The sequence below is a fragment of the Strix uralensis genome, chromosome 29 (genome assembly GCF_047716275.1).
Source record: "Strix uralensis isolate ZFMK-TIS-50842 chromosome 29, bStrUra1, whole genome shotgun sequence".
Taxonomy (NCBI): domain Eukaryota; kingdom Metazoa; phylum Chordata; class Aves; order Strigiformes; family Strigidae; genus Strix; species Strix uralensis.
This window is the reverse complement of record NC_134000.1, coordinates 2,892,413-2,919,916: the sequence shown is the minus strand read 5'-3', so window position 1 is coordinate 2,919,916 and position 27,504 is coordinate 2,892,413. Positions and strand designations below refer to the sequence as shown.

Genomic DNA, 27,504 nt, shown 5'->3' with positions numbered 1-27,504 from the left:
TGCCACAGGATCTGTTACGGGAAAGCCAGGGTGATGCTGGGAGGTGGACCATGCCCCGTGCTATCTGAAGTGGTAATTATTGCTGCGTGGCAGCCACACTCTTCCTGGTCTGTTTCTGCTCGCTGGTGAGTGGGAGGTGCTGGCGTGGGTCTAGGAGGGCTCAGGCTACGGCTGAGTGGCTTGGAACACCAGGGGAGGTAGCAACGCTTCCAGTGGGCCTGTGTGAGAAGGGATGATCGGAGCCTCAGTTCTTGCACTTCTTCCTCAAGTTTCCTCTTTGGAAAAACGTGTCTTCATCAAAATGAACTTCTTACTGCCAGGAACTCTGGCCCTCGCCCTACAGCACTTTAACTTCCCCTCTCTAAAATAGGAGCACCACATCTGCATCCCCTTCTTCTCCTTCCCTGCCTTCATTTGTCTCTGAACATGGATCATGACGTCCTGGGATCTGGAGTCCTTACGCAAAGCAAAGGATGAGCTGAGCCCAGGAACTTTGCCCCCTGCCCCATGGTTGTCAGCTTTGATGGGCTAAGAAATAAAATGCTCTTGCACTGACACTTCTGTTGGAGGAATGTGGGATCGGAGCTTTCCACGGGCAAATGATTAATGACATGTGCGTGAAGGGGGCTGCCTGAGCCACCTTCCCTTTAGGAGCTGTGTAATGAGCTGCAGTTGTTACCTAACCACCTCTGTCTCTTCCTGGCTTGTCTGTATTCTTCAAGAGGGAATGAAACGGAGGAAAGGCTAAAAATTACAGCCTCTCTCTTGGCGTGGTAAAAGGAATAATGTGGGAGGCACAGCCAGCAGTTCCTTGACGGTTGGTCGGCTGTGGTGGAGCCTGTTTGCTGAAAGCTCTCTGGGCTGTCGGGGCTTGGAAACACTGAAGCAGTTAGTGGCTGACTTGAACCTAGGCAGGGAGATAAGTGAAGCACAAGGAACTGTGTTCTGGAGATAGCTTAAAACATTACTTGCATGCGCTGACAGATTCAGAGCGAGCTAATTTTCTGGAAGATGAGGCGTTACTGTGGGCAGCTCTGCGAAAGGGTCTGCCCGGTAGATGACAGCAGAAAAAGGGAATAAAACAGTAGCCTGTTGGGATGGTGATGGGGATCGGAGAGTGCTGGCTCAGTGCCCAAGCGTGTGTCCTCTCAGACACAGCAGGGCCAGGGAAGCTGGGTGGTTCAGGGCTCATCCAAATTACATACAGGGGAGAAAGGGAAGGACACTAGGCGAAGGCAGGCTTTCTCCTGGGGGAAGAAGCACATGCATGGGCTGTCTGGCTCATTGCTCTAGTTCTTTTGTCTCCTTGGTGGAGCTTCAGAACTGGGACAACACCATTTAAAAGCAAGTCAAATCAAAGTCCGGTGGACGTACTTAATTTCTGTAACTTGCTGAGGTAAGTGGCCTGTCTGTCTTTAAAGAGCTCAGGAGCTGGGAAAGGGCCAGCTCTCCTGTGCCACCAGGAGCCTTGCACATGAGCAAAGGACTGGTGGTATTTGTTAAGGATGCTGCTAGGCTGCTGTTTTAGTTTCTCTGCAGTGCAGCCTTGAGCAAACAGGTGCGTCACGAAAGCACTTTACCCTTTACTGCAAAATTGTTGCTGGGATATAAGCAGATCACTGATCTCTTCCAGTATGATGATAATCCCATGGCCATGTGTACGGGTGAAATGCTCATCTGGGGCGGGATATCCAGCAGCCCAGAGATTTGAAGTTATATAATGGAGAGTTCCCCTTGCAGATAAAAATAATTCTGCTTCAGTCAGAGGGAGGTCTCTCATACACAAGAAGAGGAGGGATGAGCTGTCAGAGCTGCAGCCGTGTACCTTGAGCTGAGCTGACCTTCCCACAGCTGGAGTCAGGGACTCCCCCTGGTCCCTTCTGCTGCTGCCCCCCATCTTTTGCCATGGAGGCAGTTTGGGAAAGGGGAGGGTGAGGAACTAGCTTACAGGGATTTGCATAGTGGGGCCCAAAATTGCTGTGAAGTAGTTTTACCTGTTGGGAATGAAGGAGGCTGTTCCGCAGAGCTGCCCTGGAGAAGGGGTTCCGGTCACTGGAACCAGCACCTCCCTTTGGCCTCTGCCTCTGCGATCCGTGAGGTTTCTGTGCACTGGCCAGGATGGGGTCAAGGAACCACACGGGAGCTCGATGCCCTCAGCTCCTGCCTCTACAGGAAGGGCTTCATGCAGCAAATTGTCTGTCTAGTTTTAAAAAGCAACCCACTCCAGGACCCTGATTTTGCTTGGGCCAGTGTACCGGACTGGCACAGGTTCCAGTGAGCTGCCGGTCGGTGTTTTCTGCGTCGGGGTGCTGTGGGATCGTGCTGTGCTGCATTGGTGCAGGGCTTCAGGAGCGGCACGCGAGGCAGGTGGGAGGTGACATCTCAGCACCTGGCTGGGACTGCAAGGCCTGCGGCCCTCATCCCATAATATAAGAATGTGCAAATCCTAAACGCCTGGAGCTGGCATGTCTCCTGTGATAGATGATGAGCAGTTGGGTTGGGAATGAATTGTGAAGCCCAAATTAACTAGAGGAGCTCTGCTGTTGCCCAGAATGACTCAGTGCTCCAGTTAGACCTTTCCAGGGAAGTTTCTGTACCTTTCATGGCATTTCAGTTTCTAGGTGCTTCAGTCTTAGAGGCAAAAATATCTGTGTTGGGAATGTCTTATTCTCTTCCTACCTGATTTTCTTCTGATTTCTTCTTGGTCCTGCAAGTGGTTTGCTTAACATTACTTGGAGTACGTGTGGACAGAAATTGAGGAGAAGCTCTATATTCAGTGATGTCAGTATCAAGTGTTTTTTTGGACTTTGCTCCCCAGAGCTGACATACCTGCTTTTGAAAGACACCATGAAGTCTGCTCTGCTCCTCTCCATTCTGCTTGTTGTATCTGAATAATTTGTAGAGTATCTTTGCATAAAAGGGTGCTGTTCTGGCTGGCGTGGTAGGACACCGTCTCTAGTACTGCAGTTATAATTGTGCGTTGGTTCCGGGGCTTGTTTCATGCTGGTGGTGTGGCGCAATCAAAGCGTCCCCTTGACCGCTGTGGAGCCGGTCATGTGTTTGCCGTGTGTGTCAGCGGGGACTGAAGCTGCCGGTGATGAGTCAGTCTTGAGTGGCTTTGCTGGAATGTCCTCAACTTCCCAGTGTGCTTTACTAAGTAAACTCCGTCTCCTGTCCCCTCGCTCCCATTCTTCCGTGTCTTGTGATCGTGGAGCTAGGCTCCCTGCTCGTACAAAAGCGTGAATCCAGAATACTGTGCTGACCGGGATTGTGGAGGCTGCTGACCTGCAGGTTAGCAAGGCTGTTTCCCCCCTGCTGCTACCTTGAATTTTGTACTGGCCAAGCAGAGATGGGAACTATTTTGCAGCATCTATGCTGGATGCTTGAAGAAACTGGGGCTTAAAAGGCAGGCAGCTGTTCTAATTATGCTCATCTCTGAAGTCTTTTTGGGTGGGTGGAGGGGGGAAACCCAACCAGAGAGAACCCAGCTGCCTGGATGTACTTTCCCAACAGCCTGAGAAGCTGCTGGGCTCTTCTTTGCATTCAGGTCCCTTTCTAATGCAGGTTTGCAGAGACACTGCACATGGAATAACTAAAGAGCCCTCAGAATTGTGCAGTAAATCTGCCTATTCCCAAAGGAAGCTCTTTTAATTAAAGATGACTTCTGCTCAGTAGCTGCTGTGCAGGACAGTGCTAGACCACTGTGGTGTGGAGAAGCCCTGGTGAGCCATGTGAAACGTGGTAAAGGCACAGCCCTTCTCCTACACTCAAAGGGTTCACTGCACCTCCCTGGGGATGCTGCACAGGAGTCGGGGGGTGGGAGGGGACGGGTGAGACCCTGTGGGTACAACGGAGGTCCCTGGGGGCTGGTGGTGATGGGGAGTGGAGCCCTGTGGGGCAGGTCAGCCTTGTGAGCAAACCCTAGCCCCTCTGTGGGACTTACTGCAGGAGGTGGCTTCTCCCTCTGCTCAGGGCTTGGCGGGTCCCTCCCCTCCAAGGGGGATAATGCCTTGTCTGAGTGCAGCTGAGATGGAAGTAGTTGTGCCTGCTGCCAAGGGGTGGGAAGTGACGCCTGTGGCTGCTGCTGCCTCCCCTGCCTGATGTAAGGGGACCTGACAGGTAAGAGTTTCCTCTCGCCCCCGCTTCCTGGGGAGGTGTTGTGACTCGTGATTTCCCGCGATGAAACTGAGGTGACCACAATGCTGCTGCCAAAACTGCGTGGAAATTCCTTAGCGTCAAAAGCAGCATCGAACTGGCTGCTGCCTCGGCAGAAGAGGCTATTTCAAGGGAGCGCTATTTGAGGAACAGCAAGCTGCTTTAATGCCTGAGTCCAAGACCTCAAAGGCTCCTTTGATTTGATGCTGCAGTGGTGGTCTCAGAGCCTGGGTGTTTCTGCATTCATTCCCAGTCTATCGTGTTGCGGCTGTCGTGGCGGTGGTTTAGACTTGATCCTGTAGTAAAACAGTAAGTTCCTGCTTTGCGTAGCTTCAGGCAGATGGGACACCTCTTCCTAGCTCAAGCTGTAAGCTACGAGCAAGACCTACCAGTGTGTATACAAGTAGATGGCTGTGCACCTGGTGTTGTCCCATGGGAACCTAAACAGTCACCTCTTGTTTGCCCAGAAGAGAGACAGCCCCGGCCACAGGGTGTTTGCTGTCAGGAGGAGCGGCCTGTGCAGCGGTGTGTGAGCTGAGCCAGGTCAGCGGCCGTGTCACTGCGGTGCTGGTCTGAAGGTTACTCCCCTCTTCAGGGTCTCGGTGGAGAGCCCTGGAGCCCTGCAGCGGGTGGCTGTGCTGCTGGCAGCCTCCCGTAGGAGGATGAGCGGGCAGTGGGGCTTTGCTGGGCTGGGTTTTAAGCTGCTGTGCTAGTGAGGGGTGGGCACCTATCCTGAGGGCAGAGGGAGCTTTGTGTCCCAGCCATAACCTGCCCAGGTAGTATGCGTGAGACCCCTTGCTGTAATTTGATGTCATTAGTAAGTCTGGCTTGATTTAGAAATTGTAGAACTGGTGTGAAGTAGAAATGGTCTCTGGGGAGCGGGCTGTGGGGGAAAGAACACAACATGGTGGGACAGAGGCAAGTATGAAAAAAATGTGTCTGCAGCCCTGTTAAAAAGTAATCTTAGCCTCAGTTGTGATACTGATTAAAGATGAAATAGCCCTGCTTTTTTTCCCCCTCTGAAATGGGAGCATTTATCTCTGCATTGAGGCTTCTCTGATATTTGTAAATCAGTTATTCTGGATAAAAGTTCTTTCTTTTTAAAATAAATACCTCTGAACTACCCTTTTTCCATCTCATTCTTCTAGCATTGCTCCATCAGTCTCCTGAAATATTTGTGCTCTAAATTTAGAAAAGGAGACCCTTTCAAGAAAGTAGAAAAGGCCACCCAGCCTCCCTTGGTCCAGGTTCAGCTGAACCCGTTTTCCAGACCACTGTGCGTAGGTCTGCAGACTCCAAGGAGGCCCCTCCTTTTCCCAAAACAGACCCAGCTTTTCGAAGTCTTGCTGTCTATTTTAACTGCCAAATTCCTGGGGAACTTATCCCATATGTCTGTTCCTCTTGGCTTGAAGCAGCCCTGTCCATAACCTACGCATGTGGCGCTTGGAAGGATGGATTGATTATTTTTTTTTTGGATGGTGTTTGATGGAGGTGTGATCTTAACTGCAGGTGACAGGTCTATAATTGAGTTATGTTCTCACATTGCTCCAATTAAGTTGCTCCAATTAAGTCTGCTGGGTTTACCTGCCTGGTAATGTGGCAGTCAGCAGGGTAGCAAAACACCTGTATGTATTGCAGTCTGCCTTGGCCTCCAGGACCATCTTCAGAGAAGGGAGACAAAAAGTTTTTGAGCATCTCTTCCAGCTGGCTAAGTGTTTTCTAGAGGCCCCCTTGTTTCCCAGGTTTGTCTGCTGAGATTTCTTATTGTGGCATTTCACTTCCTAAAATGCTTAGGTGGGGAACGAAGCGGCTTCACTGCGGCTTCTGTAACAGCTTGTGCTGTGTTATTCTTGCTCCTCACAGCTCTGTGCTTTACTGCTGTACAGTGCAGCTTTCTTTTCCACTTCCTTACTCCTGTAGGAAGAGCTTGGGGTGAGGAGACTGCTCTGCGAAGGTGGAAGAAAAAAGTGCTAGACGATGCTGCCGTACATCTCGGAGACTGTACAGCAGCCCCTGTGGGGACCAACTCTTCCAGCGTAAAGCGTGAAATTGCTTCTGAGCTGCATCCTCAGAGTGATCAGACCAGCGAGGCTGTTGTGGCCAGGTGCTGCCAGTTACAAATGTGAAACTATTTGTATTATTCACATTGATATTTGAGGGGGAAAGTGTGGTTGATATGTTGGAGTCACTGAAAACATCTGTGCTGTAAACTCTTGTACTTCAGGCTTTTCTTGCTGCCCCTGCCCTCTCTAAATCATTATTTTGGAAAGAAGGGCTGCTTGAGACAGACTCCCTTCCTCTGCAGCTTTTTATAGTTCTGGCTTTGTCTTTTCATTCATGCCCGCTGGTAGTGTCAAGTGGTATCTGTGGCGTGAAACTCAGGATGTTGTGAAATGTTCCTCCTCAGACTGTGACAGTGCCATCTCGCCAGCAGGCAGATCAGGCTGCGGTGGGGCGTGGGGCCTTGTGACCCTGGGATGGTGTGATGGGAAGGAAAGCTCTTCCTTGAGCAGCGGGCAGTGAGTGCAGAGGTTGGGGCTGGCAGTAATCTTTTCGTGGCTGCCGCACCACTGTGGTGTGAATGGCTCCGCACCATTGAGTCTGTTGAGTTTGGAGACTCCTGGCTCAGCCGTCCTTGTCTACTTGTAGCAAATAGGTTTGCTGAGTTGCTTTCCTTGTCCTCCCCGATATGTGTGTCTGGGAGAGACTGTGAGATACTCTGTGTGAGAATCTCGCAGGAATCCTGTACTTCTGACTCTGGGTACTGGCAGCCCTGCAATGGGGTCCTTCAGATTGTAGAGTAGAGGGCCCTTCGTCATGGTAGGGCAGACCTTCTTGAAGAGGGATGATTATTACAGCTGCTGATCTGTGGTCTTATGCTCTAGAATCACACGTCACGGTGCCAACATACTGGCAGAGTAACAGGAGTGGTTCAGTAGCCACAGGTATACGGACAGCTGGTAAATGGTGAGGGTGCTGCCATTAGCAAATGGTATATTTGGCAAAAACAAGATTCCTGACTATCACAAATAGTAAAGGGACTGTTTCTGTAAACAGGCCAAAAGACACATCTTTTTGTGAGCTGAGACTCTCTCCTGTGCCAGTAGGACTTCTGTGATTTTTCTGGTCATGCTGGGTCCGCAGTAGTGTTCTAGCTCTGCTTGATCTGTGGGGCTAAATGGTTAAAACCTCTGCTTCTTGAGATCAGGGCCTTGCTATCAGCAAAGGATCTGGTACAAAGCATGTGATATGATTAAAGCAGACTAATAGCCTGTCTTCTGTCGTTCGAGAAAGCTGGCTGGATTCTAAAGCTTCACAGTCATTCAGAGTGACAAGCCAGAGGTCTTGTCTCTGTTTGCTTTGTGGTGGGTTTTGTTGTGTTTTTTTTTCTTCTTCCTTTCTGCCACTTAAGATCATGTGGATGGACCCAGGGAGGAGAGATCTTGGGGAGAATCCTGGTGCCAGAAGACACTTGCATTCTCCAGTGGGCTGGTCCCCCCCAGCCATGTGGGACTTCAGTGCACTGGTGAGCCCTCAGCTAGCTTGGCAGGGTGTCCGAGCTCCTCCAAGGCTTAGCCTGAGAAGCATGGGGGAGTGCTCGTCCTCCTACGCTCTGCTGGGTAGGCAAGCTCTAGCTCTTGGCTTCTAGCAGCGTCTGGCTTCAGCTATGGAGCGAACTACTGGAGAGCCTGCTATTTCTGGGAATGGCGGGGGATAAGCTTAAGTTGGGCTTGGCTTCCTTCCCACGCTGGGTGCCGGTGTCCGAGCTCTGCTCAGCCCCATCCACCAGTCTGTGGAAAAGAGGGGTGCAGTCCCAAGGTTCGACAGGTAGAGGTGGAGAGAGAGGGTGTTTGTTTAATTGCTGTTCAAGTTGCTAATCTGGGGAAAACTTCCTGCCTTAAGTAAAGCTACTCCCTCTGCACCTTTACTACATACTTGCTAATTCCTGGAAAGAACCAAAAAGAATAGGAAACCTCATTTCCCAGTTCAGGCAGATGCTGTAATTTCTCAGAAACATGTTTGGTTTGGGTGTGCTGAATCTAAACACCCGCTAGTTATCTGCCCTAGCATCTGAGAAAGTGGATGTAACTGAAAACCAGTTTGTTTTGAAAGGGAACTTTACAGTAGAAAGTCCTTGACCTTGACCTCTTGCATCTTATGGGAGGAGGAGGCGGAAAAGATAAAAATTAGTTATAGTACCTGGCTTCTACTTCAGTCTGGCAATCTCTCGGGCTGTCTCATAAGAAAAAAATCTTTTGTTCAGGCTTTCTTCCTGCTTGGGCTGTGGTAGCCTTTGGGTGCTTTGGCAGGGAGGGAAGGCTGCTGGGTCTCAGGAAGGTATCTCCAAGCCAAGTGGCATTGGGAGGGATATTGTGCAACTCCTTGGAGGAGATTTGTTGACCTCCAAGGTATTGCTTGCCTGAGAAGAGAGGCTCGGGAGCCTGTCCTGTGCACGTGCTTGCACTGGGGATTTCCAGACTGATGAGTCTGATGGCAACAGCAAATGCTTAGTAGCATCCTCTGCCCGCTGCGGAGCCATGCTGGGGAGAAGCTTACCTGAGCACAAGCGGGGTGCTGCTCGTCTGTGCCGGCCACCCTGCTGCAGTTTGAGGTGCAGGTCCTGCCCACGGGCTTTGCTCCTTCGTGGGTGGCTGTGGGGCAAGCCAGCGTGCCTTTGACACGCAGGTGCTGCTCACCCACCGAGGAGCTGGCGGGGGCATCTGTTTCTGAGATTAAGTTTACAGCCTAACAGCTCCAAGTGCAGAAAACAAAGCTGAGCTGGTCTCGGTTTTGGAGCCATTAAAGGGCCAATGTAGTCAAGTGACAGAGTTGCCCAACCAGTTTTGTGAAAACTATGCGATTTTACTGCACCCTGTGCTGGTTTTAGTCAGCGTGGAAACCTCTTTCTGGACCCTACCTGTGGCGTGTGTTGCACGAATAACAATCTAGTACGTGGTAATAAAAAAGAGAAAAAGTCCACTAAACTGTACTTTTGGCTTTTTCTTCTGTCTGCTATTTCTGGTAAGTTGGGTTTTGGGTTTTTTTTTTTTTTGGTGGGTTTTTTTGTTTTGGTTTTTTTTTAGGGGGAGAGGAGAACGAAATGACTTCTGGGACAGGTTGTGGGTTTTTTGTTGTGTTGTTTTTTTTTTTTTTCCCCTCTTTTTTTTGGCAGAGTTCTATCTCTGGTCTTGCTGAATGGAAAGATTTGCTTAAATAGGAGAAATACTGTCCTGCAAATACTGTCATGCTGTGCAAGCATGAGTGTATAGACTGAAAATAGCAAAGAACTTTCTCAATTTGCCAGTTCCAGGGACTGAAGACCTACTTAAATGTTGGCTTTCAAACTGAAGTGTGAAGTCCAGATGTTCTTAAAATCTGATTGCACCCCTTGTAAATATAGAGAGATGGTAACAGGCGCTTCTAAAACCTGTGCTGCTTTTTGATACTGAACTGTGAGTTGGTTTCTTTTTAACAGTATGATAGTGGTTTATAAATATCTAATCACTTCCCCTCGAGCATCAGAAGTACAGTTCTAAAATACGCATTTCCTTTTTGCAGAATGCACAACATGTGCTTGCTGTGGCAAAACATGCTGAAAAACCTTTGTCATTGTAGGCAGTCCGACGAGTGCTTTCTAATCTTGGGTCTCGCTCGATGACACTGTTGCTTGTCAGATTATTCACACAAGAATATACTAACTACAGAAGTCAAACGGAAAACCTTAATGTCTCACCAGGTGCACCAGGAGCAAATCTACCTTTGCAGTGTGAGCTGATGAGTTTCCTCAAACTCATCTAGTTTCCTGAGAAATCTACTTCTTTCCAGTGGTATTTCTGCAGTATTTGCAGCCAAGTGTTGCCTTGCTTTAGTCTGCTCCCCTTACTCCAGGGATAGCAAATGTGCAGGGGCTGCATGCACACGGGAGCCTCTGGCTTGTGAATGTCTCGCAGAGGCTTGTGTTAGGTTGTCCCTGTGCATGTCTGTACTCCTAAGGGATAGATCAGAGTTTGCTGACAGTTAAGTATCATGCTGCAGTTTGCTGATGGGGCTACGCTGCTATCTGACTTTGTGCTTAGCCCTGAAACCATCTCCTCTACTTATCGTAAGAAGCAACTGTCTCTAGAGTGCATGGAATTAGAGAGTCAGTTCCACGTACCTTCTTTTCTTCCCTTCTGTTTCCAAAGTCTGTATTATGCAGAAATACAGTTTTCTACCTTGCTCTGAGACTTTCCTTCAAAAAGAAACTGTATCTGAAGCAGTGACATATTCACACACATATATATATATAAAAAAATAATTTCTGCATCCACAAGTGTGGCCTGTTTGAGAGGATAACCCTAATTAGCAGCTGTAATTTTTAGGATCCAGCTTCTCCCTCAATCCCTCCATTGTAACTTTTGAAGAGATGCTGTTTGGTAAATCTCCATGACAAACATGATCTTGTTTATTTTTTCAAGGTTGTTACACAGCTGGTATTATCTCAGTGGAGCTTGAAGAAAAGTTCAATGAATTCAGACCTGAGTCTTTCATTGGCTCTGCAGTTATTTGTTTGCCAGAGACAAGATGTACTTCCCAGGTGTACTAAAAGTCCAAGGCCTGTGAATATTAACGTCAACAAGATGAACTCCTTGGGATATTCTTTGTGTGTTAATGTGGCAGTAACTTGCAGTCTCTGCCCGGAGGGCAGTGCTGTACCTGGTTAACAGGAGACTTAGTAACTCTGTCATTGTTCATTAACTGGTACTGTTGTGTGAAGCTGTCCTGTCTCATCACTGATGATCTTCTGATTGCCAAGTGCTTGTTCTTCACGTGCATGGATAGAGAAGCATTCCCAGCAGCTGGGTGTCATGGTGCAAGGGCTCAAAATCCTGTCAAAGATGATGTTTCCTCCCCAGCTGTTAAGATAGTGGCTTTCTGGGCTGCCCCTTCCCCAGCCTCTCCTGTGGGCAGGTGTCGGGCTTGGAGCTGGAAGTGGAAGTGGCCATTTAGTGAGCAACCTCAGATCCCCAGCTGGCTTCTGTGGGTCTCTAGCCTGGTGTACAGCTGATCTGGTTCTGCTTTCTGGATTGGGATAATACTGCAAAGTAACTGCACTAACCTTCAAAATGGCCTTAACCTCATGCAAATTGCTGTGCAGATAAACATCTTTATGGAACCAGTGCCTTGCTGATCCCTTCCTAGGGACAGGTGCTAGTTGCTTTGGTCAGAGGGAGCCAGTTCTGCAACTTGAGTACATCAGTGGGAGCCCTTCCTTCTCTGGGCCTTCTTGGTCAATCTGTCCACAAAGGAGCCCAGCTAACCCCGGTCACTGTTGTGGTGTGAAAAGAAGGCAGGGAGGTGAGACCAGAGCAGGGAGAGCTTTAGAGGTTTTCAAAGTCCAGCCTGGTAATAGTATCTTGAGGGAAACAGCCTGTTGCAATGTATAAGGCTTGGGTAGACCTGGGGAAGGTGGTGCTTGCCTGCTGTGTCAGGAGACACTTGCAGTGCTCGTGATCAGCTGAGGCTGCTTTGGAGGTTGCTTCAGTGGACTAGCTGAACTTTAATCCAAAGATCCACCTACCACATCAGCTGCAAGGTGTGAAGGATCAGAGGCCTCAGGGTATGCTGCAGAACCTTAGTTCACAGCGCTGGCTGCTGCATCTCTCAAGTTAGAAGTTGGGAGGGATAGCAGGACGGAGCCGGCATGCCAGCCATACAGGGCATTCAAGGTGTTTGTGGGGGCCAGGGGAATAGCAACTCAAAAACAATTCTGTTGCTGGCTTGACCTCATCCTAGCCTGGTAAAAACTAGTAGCAGCACATCCTATGGGGTCTGTCTTTGTTTTACATCCCCTGGGGTTGGAGCCTGAGGGGTGGTAGTGGGGAGCAACTCCCCAACGTACTAGAGACAACCTGCAGCTTCTCTGTAACCCATCGTTTCCTTTCGTTAAGGAACAGGACCTCGGGGAGAGGGGACAGCATCTTCCAGGCTATGTAGATGCATTCAAATATGAACCCTTTTCTACTTGACTTGGAGTATTGGGGCTGGCCTTCAGAGCTCCTTGCTCTTGGGAGGGTTTGCAGGAACTTTGCAATTGCCTGTAAACGTACCGAGATGGTGATTTCCCCAACTGATCTACTCTGGTTTGTGTTGAGGTTGTTCCTGCTTGTCTCCTTCTCTTTCTCCGTGCTCCTAAATGAGCCCCTTATTTGTGCTGTACAATAACTTGGCAGCTGAGGTGCTTCAGCTGCCAGAGCTCATCAGGAAGAAACCTGTGCTGCAAGGGCCGTGCTGCAGAGGAAGGCTGAGCTCTTACGGCAGAGCTGCATGGCCCAGGCATGTATAGCACCAGCCTGAGCCAAATGTCATAACCTTCAGCGAGCACCAAACATGCAGCGCTTGCTAGGTGGAGGCAGTGCAGGACCTAATTCCAGAGAGCAGAGTTGCAATTAAAAATTAGCTTAGCTTTGGCCCTTATAACATCTGTGCATGAGTGTTCCTCCTCCTGCCTCGCCAGCCGGTGGCGGGGCTGGGTCGCAGAGGTGTTCGGCTCTCCCGGTATCGCCTGTCCTTTGCTGTGGTCACCTTGGGGGGGGGGGGGGGGGGGGGGAGTATCGCAGACTCCTGTGACAAAAATAAATTAATCTCCGAGCTGTGATGGGACTTGCTAACAAAGCAGGCCTCTGTCTGCCTCCCCTCAGACACACATGTCCTGGATTTTGTGCTCTGCACACCAGTCTTGCTGTCATCACTGTTGCTGGGAGAACGACAGGCCTGAGAGCTGGGGGTGGTGGAGGGGGCAGGGAGCCATCCCATGGTGCCAGTTCAGCCTGTGTGGACTTGTCCCATTCCCTCCCCCATGGGGAACCCCAGGCTCCTGGATCAGCTGGTGCCTTCCTGGAGTTAGTTTTCCCTTCAGGTCCTGGGGCTGAAGCTGAGCTAAGAAAGACCCAGAATCAACTACACAGAAGCTGACCTGGCCGTGTTGGCAACCAAACCTTTATGTCAGTAGTGCCTCAAAGCAGCAAACGGATAGATGTGCATAAATAATCCTGTATATCTTTACAGGATGGGAAATGAGAGGCTGGAAGAAATGCCACTCTGAAAGTTGACAGTATGGTCTCATGAAATCCTCTGCAGAGCTGGCAGCAATCTGGAGAATAACAGGGAAAATTTGGAGGCATATGGGCAGGATTGTTAAAAAGAGTGGGTGTGGCTGCTTGGGGAGGAAAATTCAAATAGTCAAAGCTGGGGTGGAGAGGAAAAGGAGGAAACAAACAATTGTGGACAATCAGTGGAATTTAAAAGTTGCAAACTTCATGTATTAAACCTTTGTGTGCGTTGCTGCAGGATGTTAAGGCTCAAAAGTTGACCAGCTTCAAAAGGCAGATGGTCAGCTCTGGCTGCCACAAGCAGCACTGGCTGGCAAAACTCAGTACTTAAGCCAGCCCTTTACTGTTGAGTGTCCTGTGGATAGGGCCGAGTTGTAATAACTCCAAGCTTGTCTGCTTCCAAACCTGTTGAGATTTTGTTGAGCTGCTGCTTCTTCTGTATGGCAGTGTTGCTAGTTTTCAGAAGGTAGGGTTTTGAGGAGTTGCATTAATGTAGTGAACAAAAGTAATTTCTTAAGGAGAGCAGAAGAATTGGAAAATCTGTAATGTTTCAGTATCTGGAGCCCTAAAGTATCTTAAAAGCTGAAAGCAAAATCCTAAAAACCTGGGTTTTTTTCTGGCTTCAAAACTGTGCTTTGAATTATTTTATGGCTAGGAGCTATGAAAGAGGTGTATCTCCCTGTGGCAAGAGGAGAACGGTGTGTAATGCTGTAATGCACAGTTGGGTTTGGGGGGTTTTTAATACCCATTGAAGATGGTATGCCTTGAACAAACAGGTAGAAGAGCCCCGAAAGCAATCTTTTACTCTTGTCACCTCAGGCATGTCTTCTTCCACACTAGCTCCTCTCAACTTGTTTGAATCCTTAATTATCTTAGATAACTATTGTAAAGATTCTAACAGCTCTGCAAATCTCTGTTTTCCCAACTGATCAAAGCAGTGTGAGCAGTTGGAAATAGGCAGCACGTGGCTACTTAGTGCTAGGAAGCAAATCAGCAAGTACTGGGAGTTGCCCCACCAGCTTGAAAATAAGGGGAGTTGCACCTGGGACCGGACATCTTGAGGTAAGAAGTCCAGTGCCTTATGCAGAAGGCTATTATTTACCTTAGTTCTTGGCTAGGTGGAAGAGTAGAAAAACACTTGTATCCCCCACAACAGACATTCATCATGGCCTAGGGACCTGGCTGCCTCAGTGTTCTGGTTAGACTGCCAGGCTCCGGTTGTGATGCTATTAAGAGGAGATGTGTTCATGGTGAAGCCAGTAAGCAAGCCAGCTGGATGGGAAAACTTATGTCTTAGTTATCCTCTCCAAGTGCAGTCTTAGGTGTTGGTGCTTGCCAGGATTAATGGCCTGAGAGAACGTTTCTCCTGCAGGGGAAAGGAGGGGAACACACAGTTTGAAGGAAGCGATAGTTGTGCTCTCCCTGCTCAAACACCCCTTTTTCTGAGATACCATTAAAGGGCACGGTGGTCTTTGGGTTACAGCCGTTCTGTGACAGCAAGCTGGCGTGTGATTTGTAGTAGGTGAGCTGCTCTAACATAAACAAGGCTTGTTGAATAAACTTGCTGTCACTAACCAAGGGTAAAAATCTGCTAACAGTGAGCCTTGGCTCGCTTTTCATAGGTTGGTAGTGATGCAGGTGTTACATAGCGCATCCGCGCTGGAACAGACCCAGCTCATAGCCAACAGCTGCTCCTGGGGGGGACTGGGAAGGGGAACGCTGTGGATTTGGTACTTGGTGTAAGTATGGACCAGAAACTATTACAGGAGATTTCCCTGGCTAATTTGAAGGACCTACTTTTGGGTGCTGCTGGCTTTATGGGCTCTGACCTGAGGAGTTAACTGCATGAAAAGTAACTGAGATGGTTCTAACCTGGCTGTGCAGTAAGAGGTCCTTAGGTGCAGTGACTGCTATAGAGATGGGATTTTTAAGATCAGCCTGTAGCACAGCTGGCTAAGATTGCATTTCTGTGCTGCTTTCCCATCTCAATAGCATTTTGCTAGGTGCTGTGCAGCGATGGGCTTACCCCAGCCTCTCTCTGTGGCACCCCTTGAAGTTAGAGGAGTAGTGTTGTCTTCAACCACAGAGTTCAGATTTCTGCTCTCTCCTGGTAGTTGGAGGGTGACCATTGCTTGGTGGGAAGACTAGCCAGTTATAGCAAGGCCCACATACCAGTTTAGCTCCAGAGTTAACCTAAATATTTAATAGGATTAAGCAAAAGCCTTTGACTGAAACAAAAGAATGCACTGGGCTCCAGTGACCCTTGGTACACCCAGGCTGGTGGCAGGGAGCCCTGCTGACCTTGCTCTGGGGCTGACTCTTCCCAGGCCAGACTGGTGACCCCAGCCTAGTATTGCTCTTCCTCAGGCTGTTGCTTCTTGAAGCAGCACGGTCTATTTTGAGCAAGGAGCTTGCTAAGGCAAATTTTAAGGAACTTAAAAGTCCTCTCTAGCCTATGGAGGAAATGTAACTGAGCATGAGGACGGAAGGAGAAGCAGGAAAGCTGACCTCTGAGACGTTCCCCCACCAGTCCTCATGTGTTACTCAGCTGTGCTGCTTCCCCAGGCTTACTGGAGGCTTACTCCAGTAGCGGGGATGGTCTGTGGGACTTTTTCTAGCTTCTGAGCTCTTTGCTGTCGGACAAGTGAGAATTGAAGTAGCTTGCAGGAACACAGATCTATTCAATCCCTGGATCCTGTAGTGCGAAGACCTGATGAGGACCCATAGCTGATAAGCTTCCTAATTTGCAGTGCTAAGAGCAACCTTGTCATCTCTTCTCATGCTTTATATAGGCTTCAGCCATGGTAATTGAGCAGAGTTAACTTCAGATACAGTGAAGTACCTTCTCTCTGTGGTGAAGACCTGCCTTGGAGTTTTTCTCTCGCCCTCTCTATTACTTGCTGGCCACCTCATGGATGTGTGTAGTTTGTGTGGCTGGTACCAGCAAACTAAAACCAGTATCCTGTTTTATCAGTGCTCCCACACCGCCTTGAACTTCTGAGGTTGGCTTTGGCAACTGCAGCTTGTTGAAATCTTGCCTGTCTTGATCTTGCAGCAGAATGGGTAGATGTAACCATGGAGGAGACTCACTGGTCCTCATGCATTGTCAAAGCACCAGGTGCCGAGCTGTGCACAGGAAGTTTGATTTAATGTTGCCTTTTAAATTGACCCCTTGGCCTTGCTCTTCAGTGTTCCTTCAGCTGCTTAGGGGTCATGAGGAGATGAGATTCTTCTGGGGAAGGGAGGTGGCCTTGTGAATTCCTTTTTCAGTTGAAGTGCATCCCTTTTCTGTGCTGGGAATGGTAGCTAGAGTTGGTGTTTTGGTTGATGCTATTATGATTAAACCATCATAGGATGGTTTGGGTTGAAAGGGACCTTAAAGATCATCTAGATCCAACTCCCCTGACATGGACAGGGACACCTTCCACTAGACCAGGTTGCTCCAAGCCCCGTCCAACCTGGCCTTGGACCCTTCCAGGGATGGGTCATCCACAACCTCCCTGGGCAGCCTGTGTCAGGGCCTCCCCACCCTCACAGTGAAGAATTTCTTCCTTATATCTAATCTAAATCTTCCCTCTTTCAGTTTAAAGCCATTATCCCTACACCCCCTGATCAAGAGTCCCTTCCCACCTTTCCTGTAGCCCCTTTAAGTACTGGAAGGCCACTATAAGGTCTCCCCGGAGCCTTCTCTTCTCCAGGCTGAACACCCCAACTCTCTCAGCCTGTCCTCACAGGGGGGTGCTCCAGCCCCCCAAGCATCTTCGTGGCCTCCTCTGGACCTGCTCAAGCAGGTCCATGTCCTTCTGATGTTGGTGCCCCCAGATCTGGACACAGCACTGCAGGGGGGGTCTCATGAGAGTGGAGTAGAGGAGGAGAATCCCCTCCCTCGCCCTGCTGCCCACACTGCTCTGGATGCAGCCCAGCACACGGTTGGCTTTCTGGGCTGAGAGCACACATTGCTGGCCAGAATCAGTTTTCCATCCACCAATACCCCCAAGTCCTTCTCCCCAGGGCTGCTCTCAATCCACTCATCACCCAGCCTGTGTTTGTGCTTGGGATTGCCCCAACCCATGTGCAGGACCTTGCACTTAGCCTTGTTGAACTTCATGAGGTTTGCACGTTCCCACCTCTCCAGCCTGTCCAGGTCCCTCTGGATGGCACATCCCTTCCCTCCAGAGTGACAACTGCACCACACAGCTTGGTGTTGTCAGAAAACTTGCTGAGGGTGCCTCAATCCCACTGTCCTTGTCTCCAGCAACGTTAAACAGCACCGGTCCCAACACTGACCCCTGGGGAACGGCACTCATCACTGCTCTCCACTTGCACATCAAGCCACGGACTGCAACTCTGAGTGCAACCATCCAGCCAATTCCTTACCCACTGAGTGGTCCGTCCATCAGACCAATGTGTCTCCAATTTAGAGACAAGGATGACATATGGGACAGTGTCAAATGCTTTGCATAAGTCCAGGTGGATGATGTCAGTTGCTCTTCCTTTATCCACCAACACTGTAACTCTGTTGTAGAAGGCCACTGGATTTGTCAGGCACAGTTTGCCCTTAGTGAAGCCATGTTGGCTGTCACCAATCACCTCCTTATTTTCCATGTGCCCTAGCACAGTTTCCAGGAGGATCCACTACATGATCTTGATGGGCACAGAGATGAGACTGACTGGCCTGTAGTTCCCTGGGTCCTCTCTATTTCCCTTTTAAAAAATGGGGGTTATGTTTCCTCTTTTCCAGTCAGCAGGAACTTCACCAGACTGCCACAACTTTTCAAATATGATGTATAGTGGCTTAGCTGCTTCATCTACCAGTTCCCTCAGGACCTGCGGATGCATCTCATCAGGTCCCGTGCACTTCAGATTCCTCAGGTGGTCTCAAACCTGAGCTTCTCCTACAGTGGGTGGTTCTTCATTCTCCCAGTCCCTGCGTTTGCCTTCTGCATCTTGGGTGGTGTGGCTGGAGCCCTTGCTGGTGAAGACTGAGGCAAAAAAGTCATTGAGTGCCTCAGTCTTCTCTATGTCCCAGGTAACCAGGTCTCCTATTTCCTTCCAGAGAGGGCCCACATTTTTCCATCTTCCTTTTATTACTGACATACCTATACAAACTTTCGTGTTGCCCTTGATGTCCCTGGCCAGATTTAATTCTATCAGAGCTTTAGCTTTCCTAACCTGATGCCTGGCTGCTCGGACAATTTCTCTGTATTCCCCCCAGGCTACCTGTCCTTGCTTCCACCCTCTGTAGGCTTCCTTCTTGTGTTTGAGCTTGTCCAGGAGCTCCCTGTTCATCCACGCAGGCATCCTGGCATTTTTGCCTGACTTCCTCTTTGTTGGATTGCATCGCTCTTGAGCTTGGAGGAGATGATCCTTGAATATCAACCAACTTTCCTGGGCCCCTCTTCCCTCCAGGACATTATCCCATGTTACTCTGCCAAGCAGATCCCTGAAGAGGCCAAAGTCTGCTCTCCTGAAGTCCAGGGTAGTGAGCTTGCTGTGCCCCCTCCTCGCTCCCCTAAGGATCTTGAACTCCACCACTTCATGGTCTCTGCAGCCAAGGCCACCTTTGACTCCACATTCCCCACCAGACCCTCCTTGTTGGTGAGAACAAGGTCCAGCACAGTACCTCTCCTCATTGGCTCCTCCATCACTTGGAGAAGGAAGTGATCATCAACACATCCCAGGAACCTCCTGGATGGCTTATGCCCTGCTGTGTTGTCCCTCCAAAAGATATCAGGGTGGTTGAAGTCCCCCATGAGGACCAGGGCTTGTGAACGTGAGGCTGCTCCTGTCTGTCCATGGAGGGCCTCATCCACTTGGTCCTCCTGGTCAGGTGGCCTGTAGCAGACCCCACAATAACATCTCCTGTCCCTGCCCTCCCTTTAAACCTGACCCATAGCTCTGGGTCGGCTCCTCACCCATCCCCAGGCAGAGCTCCGTGCACTCCAGCTGGTTGCTGACATAGAGGGTGACACCTTATCCTTGTCTCCCCTGCCTGTCCTTCCTAAAGAGCCCGTATCCTTCCATTCCAACACTCCAGTCATCAGAGCCATCCCACCACGTCCCTGCGATGCCAGTAAGATCGTAGCCCTGCAGGCGTGCGCAATCTCTAGCTCCTCTTGTTTATTCCCCATGCTACGTGCTATGCTGTTGAGGCAAGGTCTGTATAAACGGTGGAATTAGCAGTGTGTTTGTGATTAAATGCCTTCTGTAACTGCTGATAGCCTTCTGTCACTCTCCAGATCTTGGCAGCAGTGGCTGTTTGTATTTGTGATGATGGTAGTGTCCTGTTTTGCTGCCCTGAAAAGGCAGCTCGGGTAATCTATGGAGCACATGCTTTCTGTGTGTTTGCTCTGAGACCCACCAGCTGATCCAGAGCTCTGCACAGGGTAAGGGTGTTGCTCTGAAACTGCCTGGAGAGCCTGTCACTAACATAAGTGGTTCTCTCTGCTTTCCCTTTAGGTCCTGTAAGTGAGAGAAGATGGGGTCTGGCTGCCTAAAAGTCACCAAGTACTTCCTCTTCCTCTTCAATCTCCTGTTCCTTGTAAGTATTGTGAGCATCTGCAGAGTAGGAAGGAAGACCTGGACTAAAATTAGCTGGAAAGATGTTTTTTCTGGATGTTGTCATAGTGTGGTCATTAACTAAAATGGCGAAAGTTTTGGAAGGAGAGATGGAGGGAATCCCTGAAGCTGAGGGACATGAGAGCTGCTGTGCAGCTCCCAGGTGTGTTGACGAGCTCTGCTCCCAGTACCCACCTGCTGTCTCCAATGCACACAGCTCCCTTCCTGCAGTGGGAAGGGAAAACGGGAGTTATGGGCCCTTTCTGGAAGGGAGAGTAGTTGTAACTACTTTCTCTGCCACATCTGGAGCAGCAGCTGAGCTGCCCCTGAGCGGCAAAGCTACAAAACCTGCCAAGTAACGGCAGTGCCCTCCTAAATAGGCCAGGCGGGCTTCAAAGAACAACTCTAATTTTGTTCGAGTCCCAACGGCTGGTTTTGATTTTTAACAAGATGAATTAGTCTGAGTCCCCTATTTGAAAGGGATTTGGGAGGTGGGGGAGACTGGGGCAGGCTTGCCTGGGGAAATGAGGCAGCCCACTGGATACAGTTATTTTCAAGTGTGAGTCTCAGCAAAAGATGAGCTGCTTTTGGATCAGAGCGGGTCTGGGAGGGCCACACGCATTTTTGCATGCATCCTTTTGTGAAGCTTCGATATTGTGTGTCATGTGGACGGTGATGGTACTGTTCGTGCTGCCCTCCTGCAGTGGGATGGTGTTGTGGGGAAGCATAAGGTTTCAGCTTTCCACATATTGGCAAGAAAATAGCCTGGCTGATCTTGTTACCCTTTGTGCAGCGTGTAAGGGGAAGGAGGGGCCAGGCTGGGAGGGCAGGGAGGGAAATGGATCACAATAAGGTGAGCACTGCTTTCTGGTCTCAGTCCCTGCACACAGCTTCACTCGTGCTTCCTGCATGGCTGCGCTGTGCTGCCGGCACACGGGCTGGAGCTTGAGGCACATCTGGATCTGGTTTCCCTTGGTTTGCTGGCTCTTTCCTCTCTGCAGTTTTCTTTCATCCTAAGAGTAGTTATCTCTGGTCTAAGGGCCAAAAGTCAGGGGTGCTCAAAGCATCCATGGGGAAGATGCTTGGGAGGGAGGGGAGAGGATAGGTTTTTCAAGTGCCACTAGATCTTTCTGAGTATGATTTGGTCCACTTTAAGGATAGGAAAAATCCAGCTGAGTCCAGGCCTGTCTTCCTACTAGGGCAGGACTCTGAAGACATTAGCGTCTAGGCTGTCTTTTCTCTAGAAGAGGCAATACTTTTAAAGCAGCATATAACTTAACCAGTCAATCCTGGGAGGCAGAACTGCCTTTGTTAAGGCAGTGTTTGAGTCTTGCTGAAGCCCAGTCCTTGAGCACTGTCTAGTCTTCCTTTATCCCCCAGGGTTAGGTCCGAGTTCATCAGCAAACCTCTGTATAGAGAAAGTTCTTAAGAAAGCCAGCCTAGCATGGGAGGAAAGGGGAAGGACGACAGCCTGAAATATTACAGTGCCTCACAACACTGTCGCTGTTTTTGCTGCGTGCTAGCAATGGTTACTGTGGCATCCCTATTCCATGTTGCCCTCCTCTCCCCTCTCTGCTGAGCCGGGCATGGTTGCGGGCAGCCTGTGGGGATAGTTGTGCTGTCAGGAGGCAGCGTTGAACCGCTTTTGTCAGGCTGACCTATGCCTGCACTAACAAGCATTTTCCTATATTTTGCAAGACTGGGAGGATGGCAGATGCTGAATCCCTCTGCAGGTCTTGGGGAGTCTTGAGCACTCCTGTCTGGGTTGCAAAGTGAGGGGAAGCAGCTGTTCTTTATCCTGTGCACACCCCGCTCCAAACCAACTCCCCTGGTGTACCAGCCAGCCCCTCTCCTGCTTGGGGAAAGCTGATCTGATGCTCTGAGCTGGGCCTGGAGAAGTAAGAGTTTTAAGATGGGATGTGAGGAGGTCTCTGCTGACCAAAGGGAAAAGCTGCTCTAATGAGCTCTTTGCTAAGCTGGCCGTGCAGCATGGGCACTGTCTTCCCATGAGGCTGGTTCATGGAAGTGAGGTCTCTGAAGCCACTGGGTTCTGGTGGGGAGCTTGGTACTTCTCTAGAGTGAAGATTTTGAGCGTGCTTCTGTCTTGACTGAATGCAGGCTTTTTGCACGTGCCAGATGTTGAGGAAGGTGGTATCCATTACTCTCTTGCTGTCATAGGAAGTACTTGACATGAGCAGCTTTTTCCGGTATGGTTGTTCAAGGTTTGAATAGTGGGGCAGGACGCTTGAGCTTAAACAATGTGGTAAATCAATATTAATCTAGCAGAGAAACTGCTTCTGTTGAGTTGCTGTGAGCTCCCAGCACAGACAGGTTTTGCATACCTCGTGCTGGTTTCCCAGAGGTGCTGGGTTTTATTGGGGAGAGTGCTTGGGCAAATGTGAATGTTAATGCTGGTGATGGAGCTCTGTGCCTGCTCTGGACCTTGAGCTGAGCCTCTGTGATTGCACCCTGTGCAGGCCAGCCTTTGCTGTCTGAAGTGTGTTCTCCAGCCTTGCTTGGAGCTGATGAATTAAGCCTTTAGAGACATGCTAGTAACTCTTTTAGAAGTTAATCATTGAAATAGCACTTCTCAACAGCTTGAGGTCTGTGAGAAGGTCCCTTGCTATAGCTGAAGTAGTTCAGGGACTTGGTGGTATTTTTCAGTCTTGGAGCCTTACTTCAGGGAGGGGTTTGACCTGCTCTGATTAAAGGGAGGAAGGTTATTTGGACTGCTTGCCTACTTGCTAAAGAAGATACCAAAAACATAAGCTTGGAGCATAGGCTTAGTTTCTGTAATCAAAACTTAACACATCTCTGCCTTCTTGGGTAGCGCAGACAGGCCACAACAGATGCTTCTCCTTAAAGGGAAAACAGTTCCATGAGACAAGCTCAACAGTCTCTGGAAACTATTCGTTTAGAATATATAACTGTCTGTCCTACTTCTAACCCTTCTGTAAATGGAGCAGAAGGCTACAACCTAAAACAAAGACTGGAGTTTAAGAGCTTTTGTGTTGGCCCCTGCGCCAGGCTCAATGTGCAATCTGAGTGTGAAGGAAGGCGGTGCTGGGGAAGGACAGCCGGAACCCCCCGGCTGCTGTCTCCAGAAAGGTGAGTCAGCTCCATCACAGCTTAGTTCTTCCGTGCCCCTCTTCACTGGGCTCTGCTGTGGGAGACCACTGGTTCTGACTTGAGGGACCTGCATCCTTCTGGCTTGGGTGTGGAAGGGGATCTTGCTGAAATCAGGGGTGAAATCTCCACCCCAAGGGTGGACGGGAGACATCTGTCCCCCACTTCAGAAGTTTAGAGCAGCGGAGCAGAGGAATTAACCTCCATGGAAGGCAAATGTGATTTCTTCTGTGGAGGGCCTGAAGCCAAGCCAGTGGCAGAGGCAGCCTCACTATGCTGTGCAAACTCCTGAAGACGCTGGGCAGAGATCCTATCCTGCTAGGAGGTAAATACACTGCTGTTAATAGGACAGTGTTTTCTCCCTGTGGTTTATTTTCTCCCTGCCTTCTTCTTTTAGTGTTTTCCACAGCAGCTTCTGACAAACACACGAGTTGTGGACTAGGGCAAAGATCAGAGTAAAACCAGGCCTTGGATAGTCTCAGTACCTCATAACAAATAACTTCCCAGGAACTGGGCTCAGCAGCCGTGCTGTGTTTTGTCAGCAACAGCAAAACTTAGGTGACATTTCAGGGTCAGCGAGCCAAGAGAGATGTTACATACAGCCTGGTTTGCATCTTTGTTAAGATAAATATTTTAATAAGACTATAGTTTAAGTGTGAGACTGCCTCAAACTGTAAATTCAGCAGTTCTTGGCAATACCAAGTTTGAGAGGAATTTTTCAGGCTCCACAGCTGTTGCATGTTCAAGGGGCCTTTCTAGTTTGATCAGCAGATTGAGTGCTGTGGTACAGCATGTTGGGACATAAGGCAAGGGGGAATTCTTGTTACTGCCATTTATTATTTTTTTTTTCTCCTTCTTCTTTTCTCGGATACAACAGCTACATGCTTTCTGCTGCTGAGTCAGTCTTCATCTGTCTTCACAGATGAGAACCTGCTTGGTGACTTTCTAATCCTGTCCCCAGAGCTAACTGCATGTGGTGCCCTCTGCCAGGCCAGGAAAGCTTGCAAGCAGGCTTTTTGAGACTGTTGCTCTATCTTTGCTCAGAAAAGCTTCTTTGTATGAGGAGCTGAAGGATAGTGTAAACTTTCAAAATGTTGATCCAATGCCTGTCCATACAACCCTCTTTGCCAGCTTGCTTCAGGTGGTGGCTTGGCATTTCCCTTGTCTCCCAAATATCAGAACATTCTCTAGTGAAGCGCAGAACTGCAATCTCTCTTCAGCCCTGTTGGTTTATTTAGTATTTCACTTCATCCTGTCTTGAAATCCTGTTGGTGTAAGAACTGCTGCTTGCAGTTCATGTCCTCTGGAAGCATCTCGCTTGTGCTCCTTGTTCTGCCCTTTGTTTTAGATCTTCTCCCTTTGTTTTAGATCTTTGCAACAAGTGGTTTCCAGCCTTTACCACTTCTAGTTGGCTGAACAGCACAAATGCCAGCTTCTTACCAAACCTGCAGACCTACAAGCTTCTCAGCATAGTTACTTTATTACAGGTATAATGGTGCTCTCATCCGAATGTGGGAGCTGGGGTCATCTACATGCAAACACCTCACAGTGTAGTATAAACTATGGCGGTACCTGGAAGCTAAAACAGAGCATGCTTGCTTCCCCCCCCGCCCCACTCCACCCCCTTCTTCAGAATGAGATGGGAAAACTGTGTGTCCTGCCTTCTCAATTCAGTGTCTGGATTCAGCCGAGTCCTCACAGGGACGTATTGCTCTACTACTCCTTGCCCTAGATAAGACTGTGTAGGGAGCGAGGCAGAGGCCATGGCTGGTGTTTCATAATGCCTGGCGCTCTGTTGGAGGGAAGATGTGTTGGCTTGAGGGGCTGGGGTATTCTGGCATAAAGTAGTGGCCAAGCCAACATGCCTAAGCTTGGCTTTGGAAGGGGCAAAGCACTTCACTCAAGGGAACCTGTTTGCAAAAATGAATGCTGCTGGTTTTTTGCATTTGTGGGTTGAAGCCATAAAATTATAACAGAGCCTGACAAGCTGAAGATTTCCTTCCTGGGAAGGTTCCAGCTGCCACATATCTAATCCTTTGGCAGCTGGCTCCCAGCCTGGTCCCATAGGGTCAGAGATTTCTCTATTAAAAAAAAAAAAATCTTTAAAATCCTATGCTAGATGTGTTTGTCCTTCCTCGGTTCTTCACAGAAGCAGTATGTTTACCTTTTGCTTCTGACAACAAGGTTCTAGCAGCAGGGTGTCTCTTCCTCAGACTGTTTTGAACAGTCCTTCTACACAACATCATGTACTACTGAAATAGCGTGTGAAGGACTGCCAGGGAGAACCTGGGGCTCCTGTGCACTTGGCTGAGGCGCTCTTCCTGGAGTCTTGCTAATGCTGTTTACTCTGGGAGGAGTACCATGGGAAGGTGGGTGCGAACAGCAAAAGAATGGTTGTTTTCACTCTTGAAATATGGAGAATGGTGACTGCCTCTTCTTATTTGTCTAAACTAATAAGCCAGCTGTATGTGTCTTGTTCTTACTCTTTCAGATCCTGGGCGCTGTGATCCTGGGTTTTGGAATATGGATTCTCGCCGACAAAACCAGTTTCATTGCAGTTCTACGTAAGACCATGTTTCTTCATCTTCTTTCTCCTTCTGAATTGACTCTAGTCCGGGGCTGTGCTTGACCGTGGTGTACTCTAGGGAAGGCAATACTTTTATGCCTGGTCTGTGACCTGAGCAGCAACATGGTATGTAGCAAGATGGGACTCTCTCAGGGACAGGGTGAAAGGGAGCAACCCTGGAGACGCAGCATTCCTCCTGGTCTTGTGGACTGCAACACCAGGGTCAGCCTGAGACCACTGCCTCTTGACTCTACAATCCAAATACTTCATCTTAAATATAGGGACTAGGATTTAATTCTATTTTCACAGCATGTTCTGTATTTCCATGACAGCTTCCTTATTACCATCGTGTCCAAAAGCCCCCAATACCTTAATGTAGTTTTGCTGTGTGAGTCCCCTATGCTCCCACTGCTTTCTGTAATGATCTATTTCAGTTTGACTGTTTTAAATGCCAAAGAAAGTAAGTACCTGGTTTTATTGATGCTTCATGTACATTGAAAGTAGCCAGTATGTTTGTTCCTAAGCAGTAGAGGATGTAGATCTGAGAGGGGATGGAACGTATGGTTCTGTGAAAGCTTCAGTGCTCTGACTTCTAAAACATACTTGATTATACACGTTTCACAAGACTTAGCCTGGCAATCAGAGGTATTTTGTGTTGCTGCACATGTGAGGGGCTAGCTTCCTTCCCCTTTAAGTCAGCCAAGAACATCGACTTGAGTCTTAACAGAGGGTCTGCTTTCTGCAACAACCAAAAGACTGAGCTGGCTTAGCAGAGCCTTTGCAGGGCTGTATGTGGGCTCTTACCAAATGAGTAGCTCAGCTCCATCTTTCACAAGCTCTGCTTCCTTTGTGCTTTTTCCTAGAGGGGGCTTCAAATAACTTGTTTGGTTACGCATTGCTGCTACCTCCAGAATTGCTGAGGCTGGCACCAGCGTTAGGTACTTCAGGAGGGCTGACTGCTGCTTGCTGCCCCAGGGAGTGAACAGTAATGGCATTCAGAGCCCTGTTTAAACTACACTGATCCTGCAAAGGGCTTTATCTCCCAAGCTCTGCTGAGCCACCGTGGCCTGGCTTTGGTAGGTGCTGCGTGGAGGTAACACCCCCACGAATGCCGTAGGCACAGATACTGCCACTTGCTCTGTTGTGCTGTGGCACCTGGCTTGCTGCTGCAGTACTAGAAGGGCAAGAAGCACAACAAGGGCTGTTGGTTAATAAAGTGGGGGCTTGAGCAGAAATGTGCGTTTAATACAGGCAGCCAAAAAAGAGCTTGTCAGGGCCTGGGTGTTTGCAGCACCCCTCAGGGTCTGAGACATGACCAGTGGGCCTGCAGCTGCTCCCCCAGGCTGAGGGGTGTTACTGCCACTTGACCTCTCTGAGCTTGGCTCTGCTTCTTCCCATTTTACCCAGAATCTCTGCTAACAGAGCACTTAAGGATTTAGCTTTCCTTCCTGGAGATCTCCAGCATCAGCTCTTTCTCCCTGCCCCCTCACTTCCTTTCCCATGCCTTGCCCCTCTGCTTTAGTAACCCAGGCATGGGGAGGGAGCTGGGCACAGCAGGGCACTCCAGCCCCTGCCAAAGGAGCCTGTTGTACTTGCTTGGCCGCCTGCCCAGCACAGGGGAAAACACGGAGCAATAGCAAACAGGGCAGGAGTCCTGTCCCCGTGCCACTGTCGCCTCTCTGAAGCGCTTTTGCATTGGAAATACATTTTCTTACTTCTGATGAAAAGTTGACAGAGCAACTGCTTTCTAGCACTGTGGAGGCACTTGAACACTTGTGTGATGGCTGAGCAGATTTTGGGGGAGAGAATAGTGTAGTCTTGTGAAGGCCACTCCTGTAAGGCTGCTACCTCGGTAAATGCTGTGCAGTATCAGCACCTAATCTGCACAGCAAGCGTCCCAGGACTGATGAGGAAGGCAGAGCAGGATCCTGGTTTCTGTGGTGTATGTCCAAGCCAGGGAGAATCTAGCCTGGAAATGAATCAAGGCTGAAGTGTCTGAAGTGACCT

General features: G+C 49.3%; 1 protein-coding gene across 3 annotated transcripts in view; it reads left to right on the top strand.

Moving 5' to 3' along the window:
• Positions 1–27,504, top strand: part of CD82 (CD82 molecule) — a 43,648-nt gene that overhangs the window by 2,998 nt on the left and 13,146 nt on the right. For 2 of the 3 annotated variants that reach the window (XM_074852519.1, XM_074852518.1), the window contains exons 2-3: positions 19,707–19,788; positions 25,423–25,495. In XM_074852519.1, coding sequence (XP_074708620.1) covers positions 19,726–19,788; positions 25,423–25,495 — 136 coding nt within the window. In that variant the 5' untranslated portion in view covers positions 19,707–19,725. Of the gene's footprint in view, positions 1–4,100; positions 4,120–19,706; positions 19,789–25,422; positions 25,496–27,504 lie in introns of those variants that run through there. The other variant, XM_074852521.1, reaches the window with a different exon arrangement.